The sequence below is a fragment of the Cololabis saira genome, chromosome 19 (genome assembly GCF_033807715.1).
Source record: "Cololabis saira isolate AMF1-May2022 chromosome 19, fColSai1.1, whole genome shotgun sequence".
Taxonomy (NCBI): Eukaryota; Metazoa; Chordata; class Actinopteri; order Beloniformes; family Belonidae; genus Cololabis; species Cololabis saira.
Window position 1 is genome coordinate 27,985,185 of NC_084605.1, and position 10,411 is coordinate 27,995,595.

Here is a 10,411-nt window from a genome sequence, read left to right on the forward strand (position 1 = left end):
AATGAATGTGCAGCGATTCTCCAGCCATGGATGTGAGCCTAAAGGCATTTGTTTCTGTCAAAGTGTCTCTGAAGCTTAATTAAGTGCATCTATTTGTGAAGGCATCTGGTTTGTGATGGAGGTGTGGACCCTGTACCTGTAAATGGATGTGCTCCACTGTCATGTCAATGATCTTTGTCAGCCTTCAGCTCCCGGTGTCGTCCATCAGGGTGGCTACCACCACGTGAACCCTCAAACCAATTATGGCCCTTACCAGCAGCTTACAATCATGCTCATCTTGTGTGGAGGGATTTCTGGAAATTGGATCAGGCTGCTTACAGGAGCTTAGCATGACGTACTGCAACTCTGAGTTTAATCATGAGTCTCTGTGGCATTCCTCCACCTCTCCAAGAGCACGGTACATCACGATTAGCCTCACCTGTGTCTTAAGAGCGGAAAAAGAGGTACAAACCTGAAACCTTCTGAGCTTTTACGTTTTTGTCACAATGGGAGAGGAAAAGGCTTCACAGAAATACGTATCTTAGGTCCTTCGTCTCTTCCTTTGCTCTAGGATGGATGCTATGCTGAGCTGATCTCTGGATCAACCAGAGTACACCCTGATCTAAAAACAAGTGACGAGGAAACAAGACCTGCAGGTACTGAAGAACTTATATCTGGACATTTCTGAGCTCAGCGCCAGCTCGCGCTGTTCAACGCAGTTTGACTCTTTTCTTCACCGCCAAGGACAACATCCCACATTGAACAATGGCTTTGATGGTGGTCAAGTTCGATCTGAAAAAGCGAGTAAAGCTCGCCCAGACTGTCTGGTTCATGTACTGGTTTGCTGTACTGGCCGGTATCCTTGTCCTCAGCCTGGGCCTGTTCTTCAAAATCGAGCTGCGAAAGCGCTCAGAACTCATGGACAACAACGAGAGCCACTTCCTGCCCAACTTGCTCATATTCATGGGTCTCTTAGCTTGCGCCATCAACGCCTTTGGGGGCAAAGTTTGCTACGACTCTCTGGATCCTACAAAGTTTGCAAAGTGGAAGCCCGTGCTGAAGAGCTTCCTGGTGTTCTGCGTGTTATTCAACGCCCTGATGCTTGTCACCGCTCTGTTGTGTTTCATCATGAGGATCCCGCTGCAGTTCACCCTGGCCGAAGGCCTGAGAAATGGTATGAGGTACTACAAGGACACGGACACGCCGGGACGCTGCTACATGAAGAGGACCCTGGACCTGATGCAAATAGAGTTTCGTTGCTGCGGGAATGACAACTTCAGAGATTGGTTTGAGATTCAGTGGGTCAGCAACCGCTACCTTGACTTCAGCGCCAAAGAGGTCAAAGAGTAAGTGAATGAAAACTTTGATAACCATGCATGTCATGGCGGTAAAACAGATCTTTATCAGTCTTAATAAGTAAATAAGTTGCGAGTTGGGGGGCTTTAGGTGTTGTTTCAGGAGAGATGGGTGTAAGCTGATTTGCAGAGGTCAGAGGAGGTGTATTATTCACTTTCCTTCACTCAGGTTCGCCATCACAGAAACAGTGACGACTACACGTGACAGCTACAGCCAGAACGCTGCGTGGGTGGTGGGGGTTGGGAGGGTGGGACGAGGTTACGCTGCACTTTTATGGATAAGGTTAGACGGGAAGGGCCTGCAAATTTCCCCTCTCACTATCCCCTTTGCTGCTGTAAACTGCAAATTTCCCCTCTGTGGGACTATTAAAGGTTTTATCTTATCTTATCTCTTATCTTGGTGATGAGGCGAAGAAAAACATACGTGCCATCAAAATGGAAAAGAATAAAGTAAAATGAATTATACTGTCACAATCCAGATATTTGGGGCTCCTTGGTGCCAATACCCCATCATTAATTGTGCAAAAGACAGTTTTGTAATTTTAGACATAATTAGTGTTTAATCTCTGGATTACACGTCCTGCAAGAATCAGTGTCTTGTCCAATTTGCGGAGGACCTGGCATTTGTCCATGAGCAGCACTCCTCAACAGCTTCGTCATGTAGCCGGACATTTTAACATCCTCATCCTCAGAAATGACAATATGGGTACCCAAGACTGCAAAGTAACTGCTTTAAAGTAGAATATTATCCAACCAGGCAGTGGTTTATGAACTGCTGATGTTGCAGTGATGCCATTATGGGTCTACTGAATCTTATAGTCCTCAGCTAAATATACATCAATGTAAGCTTAGATATCAGCTTCACGTTTTAAGATGGCTCCTATGACAGTGTTTCCTTAATTCTCCATAGTTCTCGCCTCAGTGTGATCTGGGTCATTATAATTGGGCTTTGATGAGGTTGTGGTGGTTCTGGAAATCATTGATGCGCCGTGATCCAATCACACTTGTTTTTCCGTTGACCTATTACTATCAGTCGCAGTTTAGCTCAGCTTCTCAGACTGAGCATTGACCCAGATATGCAATTTAGGTGGCAACTTTCTACCTATCCAGTTATGTTTACGTCTTGGACTCCTGATGGAAGCTGTCACATCAGTAAATAACAACGGGAGGAACTGATGATGACATCAGCTTTTTTTTTCTCTGAGAATACTGATGAAGCAATAGTTTAGAAGGCAACAACAGAGACGTAAAAGTTCATGTTATTTCCATTTAAATGGACTTCTTTTAATTAGTTTTAGCCCACACATGCTTACAGAGAAGTGTTAGATCCTGAATGACCCCATTTCACCATCACTTTTATGACACTAACTCAACATTTTGCCTCATCCTCTTAGTCGCATTGGCAGCAATGTGGACGGCCAGTACCTGATGGACGGAGTGCCGTTCAGCTGCTGTAACCCCAGCTCCCCCAGACCCTGCATCCAGTACCAGATGACCAACAACACGGCTCACTACAGTTACGACCACTACACAGAGGAGCTCAACGTGTGGAAGGGCGGCTGCCGCGACGCCCTGATTTCCTACTATGGAGGCATAATGAACACCATCGGTGCCCTGGTGGTGCTGGTCACGATGCTGGAGGTCAGGACCCCCGATGTGTTAATATCATAAACCCTCTCAAAGATTGTTTTGGACCATTCTGCTTGCATTTTGGTTATCTGTCATATTTCTGCAATTTACATTGGTCAGATTTATTATGCAATAACCTGGTGCTCTCATTGGTCACTGGTCAGATCGGGCACCGCCCCCTCCCCCTAGTCCATATCATCTTCAATGTATTTCAAGATTTGAGTGTTTATTTGAATCCCACATTCAGTATGTCATAATGCAGAATAGGTCACTAACATTTAAAAAAAATCTGTCTTGCACATGTGAATTCATGTGAACTCACAGGGACGTTATTAAGAGCTGTTGGGATGATATGAATATGCACATATTATGATTAAGTATACTGAAGGTCAAGAAGGTTTTTGATTGAACTTGGTCAACAAATTGTTCCAAAAGTGACAAAAGTAGCTTAGGTGGCCGGTGCTCTTTGGTGTTAGCCCAGACATGCCAACACTGTGTTGCACATGCATGTGTATTTCTAGTCAGTGTATAAGCTGGTTTGTCTCTGCAGGCATCCCTACAATCAAATAACACTAGCGTTTACAAATGTACAGATGGCCCAGTGTGAAAACGTACAAAGCTTTGACCCACTTGGTGCTTCTGTTATTTGTTTCATCCTTCCTTCCTGTGAACGGTCTGTCGCTGCTGGTATTATCCCCTTAATGCATCTCCTTCCAAAACACCTCCATCCTCTTTATCCTTATACCATTCCTGCAGCACCAATGAAGGAACTCCAGATTCGAGAGAAGTTATGCAAGCGCCTGGGCCGACACAGAAAGTGGTTCAGGAGTAGTAGGCTAATCTGCAGGAGGTGACAGGGACAGACCCAGTTCATGCAGTTCTTTATCTCCTTAGCTGACGTTTTCATCCACAAACGCTTGAGCCTTTTGCTCTAGATGAATTAGGTGACAAATCTGAACAAAGTTTCTTACATTTTTCTTCTTCAACTAAGAATAGAAATTCTCGACAATTGAATAGATCCATTAAGACTTGGATGTTTTAATTTAAAACTATTTGATGTATCTGTTAATCTCCTTGATCTGTGCAAAGATCTCTGTACGTTAACTCATCCGACTGAGAGTTTGTGTGGCCTCTCCCAACAGGTTGCTGTGACCGTTGGCCTGCAGTACGTCCAGAGCTCCCTGTCCACGCTGGCCAACCCGGAGGACATAGAGACCGAGAGCGAGGGCTTTCTGCTGGAGAAGACGGTCAAGGAGACGTTCACTGACATCATGGATAAAATGAAGGCTGTGGGCAAAGGCGGAAAGGTGGAGGAAGGGGGAGAGGAAGGTGTTGCAACAGTGAGCTGAGCAAACCCCCCCCAGAAACTGTGAACGCTCCCACCCACTGTGGAGAGAAGAACGGGGGCTTGCAATTACGGCTGCTTTCTATCAGCGTCTGTTCTGTAGACACACCGACCCAAATTTATGGCAACAGCCTCACGTCAAATGGACATATTATAAATGGACCTCTTCAATAAATAATTCCATATTTTCAAACATAGAAATTTCATTTGAGGTAAAAACAAAACAAAGCTTTTAATTTTGTTTTTTAAGCAGCAAACAATTCAGTCAATTCAATCCAGATTCAACATTTAGTCACAGCTTATATTTAGAGATTTGAAGTCTTGGTTCGGTTTTTAATGCAAAAGTATAAACCAGTCAATATCACATCAGTTGGTTATTTTATTTAATTTTTTCAATTACAAAGTAGGTTTGTAATTTTTCCTTTGTATAGTTGTCTCCTAGCTTTGTGGGGATGGTGGTTGCTATGCAACCCCCCCTCTCATGGAAGCCAAAGATGCAGATATTTACATATTACATCCCTGGAATCGCAGCGTCAAACAGAGATGTTGACCTGTCTTTAGTGTTTCGGCTCATATTTCATACTGTATATAAAGAAAAGAAAAAGAAAAAGAGAAGAAAAACATACCAGCGCCCCTCCCCTCCCCCCACTCAGCTCTTTTGATACTGAGGTCCACCTCTGAAGGCTGGATAAGCTCGTAGGATGTAGTGCATCGAGTCAGGATGAATGCGTGAAGGTCGTGGCACGTGATTGAAGAGAGCGGCGTCGGAGTCGAGCGGGACGCCCCGGAGGGAAGCGGGGGGCAATTCCAATGTGGAGGAAATTGGCAGCTAAATCTGGGCTCCTGACCCCTGTCCTCTAATCTTTGCTCTGGTTTTCCCTTGTGCTTTCAGTATCTCTTCATTGACACATACTGCATGTATGTATATGTATTTATATCATTACAACTGAGTCTTTGTACATAGTGTAGAGAAAAAAACTACTTTTTTAAAAATAACATAATCACCTAAAGCTTTTATGTAAATGTATGTTAAACCTATTTTTGTTTTCTTTTTTTTTTCCAAATAATGTTTTTGGCTTTGAGTGTTTTGTGTAGAAGAGAATGTATTCATGAATAAAAGACTTTAGAGATTTGATCCGACGGGGAAATTATGATATTGTGTTGCGCCGACCTTGAGTTTCAGAAAGCTGAGATCAAGAGTCGGCCGTGCTCCGAGTGCTGCAGGGCTCCTGATTAACTCAATAGGATAAGGGTAATCATGGCATTACTGCTTTCACATGGACATGGGATGACTTTTCACATGTCTAGTGTAAGTGCATGTGTGTGTGTGTGTGTGTGTGTGTGTGTGTGTGTGTGTGTGTGTGTGTGTGTGTGTGTGTGTGTGTGTGTGTGTGTGTGTGTGTGTGTGTGTGTGTGTGTGTGTGTGTGTGTGTGTGTGAGGGGGAGGTTCATCCCGCATGTACTCACATGACACTTTTACTTTAGGGTACTTTGCAGGTAAAATACATCACGTACTTGCCGCCTTTATTGATCTCAGATATTTCTGTGCCTTTAATTTGCTCTGGAGTGAGTGTTCACGTCAGAGGGTGCACACAGTGAATCCTTTGATCCCTTTTCCCTTTCATATCGATAAATAATAACCAGTGAGGCACTGTTTATCCGTCCTTCTGAGATATAATCTACTGACATGAAGAAAAACTCCCAACATGATAGATGAGGAGCCGTGATATCAGATGTGGCTTACCTGCAGCCCATGGGTGGGGGCGTTGGATGGGGTGTGTGTATGAGTGGGCTTGTGTGAAGAGTCAGCAGGAACAGTAAGAGGCCAGATCTACCCGGTATTTTTGTTGGACCAAAGCACATAAACCAGCGCTGAGCAGATAAGAAGCCTAATCGGCTTGAGATTAGCGTCAGCCCTTGGAGCAGGTGAGCAGGTGAGCAGGTGAGCAAGTGGGCAGGTGAGCAAGTGGGCAGGTGAGCAGGTGGGCAGGCAGATGGAGAAAAGTGAGCGACAAATAAGTGAGAGTGAAGATCAGAGTAAAGGAAAGCAGACGAAAGTAAAACAATGTGGTACTTTAGGGATTTTCTACAAAACACGCAGCAAAGTGTGTATAGTGATGGAGCAAATATTCAGGTCTCAGAGTAAAGTACCCTTTAAACTTAAGCTACAGTATCTGTGTTTAAAAAAGTAAAAGAAAGGGATTACAATCAAAATCTACTTTCAGTGTTACAAAAAAAACTACTGAAAGTTTGAGGTAGTGAAAGTAACTCTTGAATATTAGTGGAAACGCATCAAAGTAAATGTTCACCTCTGAAAGGAGCAGCCCTGCATCCACAACTTGATTAACTGAGAACAAGCCTTTGATCATCGTTATTGAAATGTTCATCTACACTGTAAAGTCAAGTAGCTTAATGTAAGCGTTTAAGGCAGATTACAGTGATGTGAGGAAGAAAGAGTAGAAAGAACTTCAAATGAGTTCAATGAAACCCCAGGAGGACACCACATGACACGTCACACCGTGTTGTAACGACTAGACATCTTCTTGGTACCGTGTCATATTAACAACAATTACAGCAGCTCACGGAGCTACAGAGGTACGAGCACAAGATGCCAGAGCCAAAGAGACTCAAGAAAGTAAGGATGGTATTACTGAGCGGGAGAGCAGACAAAAGTGTCATCCCAGAGTCTTAACCTGGCCATGGGAGGGCTGAGCAAAAATAGCAAAACCTACTTCGTAGTGCTCTAAGAAACTGCTGATCACGTGATTGTCAGTAGTTTTGAGCATTTCTTTAAAATCATATGAAAGTTTCTGCTGGGTTTTCTTTTTCGTGTGTGCAACTCCGGACAAAGACAATACCAAGGTGGAAAGGCATCAGCAAGGATCTTAGAGACCCGGCTGTTACTGCCAATCAATCTAGGCTGGGTTGTAGAGTCACTTTCAACGGCCATAAGGGAAAGGATTATGTTGGGAAAATGCCAGACGCAGCAAATCAGCAGAAACACCTGGAAACATCTGTGGGGCTTGGTGGAGGGGGGATTATTTGAACCCTTTTGCAGTCATTGCGTTGACCATGAACTGAATTAAGAAAATACTGTCATGAACACATCACAGAATCTACTGTATAATTTCTGAAAAAGAAAAGAGTCAAGGTGTTGCAATGGACCAGACCTGAACACAGCTGAGCTGAACTGCTGTGGCAGGACCTTAAAAAGAGCTGTGCATAAACGAACGCAAATCCCAATGAACTACAGCAACATTGTGCAGAAGAGTATATGATGATTCTTTCTTAACAATAATGTGAGACACTGATCATTAAAAAAAAGAGATTGTTGCTAAAGGTGGTTCTACAAACTACTGGATTATGGGGTGCACTTAGGCTTCAAACCCTGCTTCATACCATATGAATGAAAAACACTAAAATCAGAGTAAATCCATGTCAATATTGTGCTTAAAACATTCCTCGAGTCAATAAAATTGTGTTATGTCACTTGCTGTAATGTGTGTTTTGCTGGTGAGTGGTTGTCCCCAGAGGGACATTTCATTCTATCCTGTTTTGTAATTTATCCTTTGTATTATCTCTACTGCCCTCTTTTGGTGGTTTCAGGTACAAACAATTGTAAAGAAAAAAGAAATAGGACTGCTGATTTAATTCTCTACAGACGTCCAACTGTAATCGCATATGTTCTTAATTTTCCAGCTGATTTAGTTTATCCTCCGTGGCTCTGAAATCTGGAATGTAAGATTCTCTTGCTGCTTTGATTATTGTTTACATATAACTTTTATGTAATGTCGCTTCCAAAAGTATTTATTTAAACTCCAAATTCCATCTGTGACCAATTTTGTGAGTGGTGTCCAACTACTGTAAGTTTGTGCCGCTGACTCGCTTTGGGGCTGTAGTTACGTTAAAAGCCCACAAGAGGGCGCATTTCCATCATGATGTACGAGGCCTGTTCCTCTCTCTGTTGAACAACCTTGAAGAAAACTGTAACTCAAGTTTATCTATAAATTGAATAAATAAAACTCAATTCATATAAGATTAGGTCCATCTGACCTTAAAAAAAAACAATGAAAAACATCGTCTCCGTACAACAACACATTGTGGAGAAAACAATGCTTATAGTTTGAAAAACAGTAACACATATCTTAGATAATAGATTCAATGATTATATTTCTGACTAACCATTAATGTGATAAAAATATAAAAATATTTTGTTTTATTATTATGAAAAAAAAAGTACTATCAGTTGATCGGTCGAAAATAATTCAAAATATGTTTAAAATGTCTCATTGTGTGCAATCTCCTGTTTACATTAATTCTCCTTGAAATGAATGAATACATACTATGAAACATACTATGCACAGTATATTAACTCCTATATGCATTTTGAAACATGTATCAATATGAGGAGTTGCAAACTGATTTCATTATAGGATAATCTTGGAAGTGAAGCTGTAATAATTTACCTTACAAATGTCAGAAAGCAGTGATAAATGAGACAATGATGACTAGTCTGTTTCCATGACTGGCTTAAAAGATGGTCAAATGTTGAAACTTTTCTTTGCACAGGTTTCCCATGAGAATAAAAATATACACCAAAACCTTCAGATATTTCCTTTAGGATAACATTATACAGAAATGCAGCAGCATGTTTACTCTGAACCAGTTGATACCACAAAGCAGATCTCATTTTTTTTTTTTTTTTTTTTTTTCAAAAATGACCTCAATCACTGATTCAATCTGATGGAGATCCATATCGATTAGTTTCCTGTTGACTGAATCGTCATCCAACTGCTCTCTTAAAAGAAAAAGAAAGGTTTCCAGAACATTTAACCATATTTCCAAAGGATTTAGTCAGCTACAGATAAAACCAAACTCGGATCCACCAGAGTTTCTTTACAGGAATTTTTCAACTCTGGATAAGAAACATCATTACATCCTCGAGGGTTTGAGTTTGACTGAGCTTAAATTATGAACATGAGAGTGGCCCTGATGAATATGCAACCCTTTTTTATGAATTAATTCAAGGGGATAATAAACATGCAAGGTGTGGAGCGATGAACGACAGGTGCTGGAGCTGGCTGTGACTGAGGTCTCCGGCAGAGGTTAGGGTCGCTGCCGACACACCTCGCTTTAACACTTCACAGTGGGCTGACTGAACATGGCAGACCGAAAGAAAAGCAGAGGCAGAAGCTGAGAGGGGAAGAGAGGCCCGTGACTGGTAGATGTGTGGCCTGCTCAGAGGGGCATTGTTGGAGCTATGAGAGGACAATGCACTGCCCCCGCCCTGAATACTCGCCATACCAGCTGACCAGCCATAACCAACACTGCTGCCCCGTTACAATTCCTGCTACTCTCACACAAGCTCACACACACATACACACACCCAGGCACACACACAAACAGCCTCAATCATAAGTTTAGTCTTACAAGACAACAACAGACTCTGCATCTAACAGTGGACAAGGGAGAGAAACCAGGTGGGAGGCCAGCATCGCCTGACAAAAGCCTTTGAGCTGAGGCATGCATGGACATACATATTGTCTCGCCTCTGCGTGTGTGTGTGTGTGTGTGTGTGTGTGTGTGTGTGTGTGTGTGTGTGTGTGTGTGTGTGTGTGTGTGTGTGTGTGTGTGTGTGTGTGTGTGTGTGTGTGTGTGTGTGTGTGTGCGTGCACGCACCGGTGTGTGTGTGCGTGCACCGGTGTGTGTGTGTGTGTGTGATTTACAGCGAGATAAGTTTAGCCTCTCACACCTATCTGTTCCTTTAGCGGTAACATTTTCTCTGGGAGGCTGCAGCAGCCTCCCAGAGAGAACAAATACGACCCTCACGCCGTCTTATTATTTCAGGGTCCTCAGCTCAACAAATGTCCACGGAGAGAAGGGCGTGGACAGGAGATCGGTTCACGTTAGCAGGGATGAAAGGGTTGATTTCACTCTACTACTAAAGCACATTAAACATTACCAAATTGAAGTTTTAACTTGAGAAAAGTACCGTATCATCACCTAAACACAATAAACTCTTCCAGAGCAAAGGCTCTCACTGAGTGGGCTTGTTCTTGTGTTATATTATTAAATTACTATTACTACCAATGACGCATTAACA

General features: G+C 42.7%; 1 protein-coding gene across 1 annotated transcript; it reads left to right on the forward strand.

Moving 5' to 3' along the window:
• The first annotated feature begins 361 nt into the window (after positions 1-361).
• prph2a (peripherin 2a (retinal degeneration, slow)) lies at positions 362-5,416 on the forward strand. The gene is made up of 3 exons (XM_061708867.1): positions 362-1,325; positions 2,729-2,975; positions 4,106-5,416. The coding sequence occupies exons 1-3, from the start codon at positions 745-747 to the stop codon at positions 4,310-4,312; spliced, it is 1,035 nt and encodes a 344-aa protein (XP_061564851.1). The 5' UTR covers positions 362-744; the 3' UTR covers positions 4,313-5,416.
• The last annotated feature ends 4,995 nt before the right edge of the window (positions 5,417-10,411 follow it).

Excerpts from the sequence above, each read along its gene's own strand:
- prph2a (XM_061708867.1), top strand. The coding sequence starts at position 745 with ATGGCTTTGATGGTGGTCAAGTTCGATCTGAAAAAGCGAGTAAAGCTC. Across the intron at positions 1,326-2,728 it reads AGCGCCAAAGAGGTCAAAGA|TCGCATTGGCAGCAATGTGG; the intron begins GTAAGTGAATGA and ends TCATCCTCTTAG. Across the intron at positions 2,976-4,105 it reads TGCTGGTCACGATGCTGGAG|GTTGCTGTGACCGTTGGCCT; the intron begins GTCAGGACCCCC and ends CTCTCCCAACAG.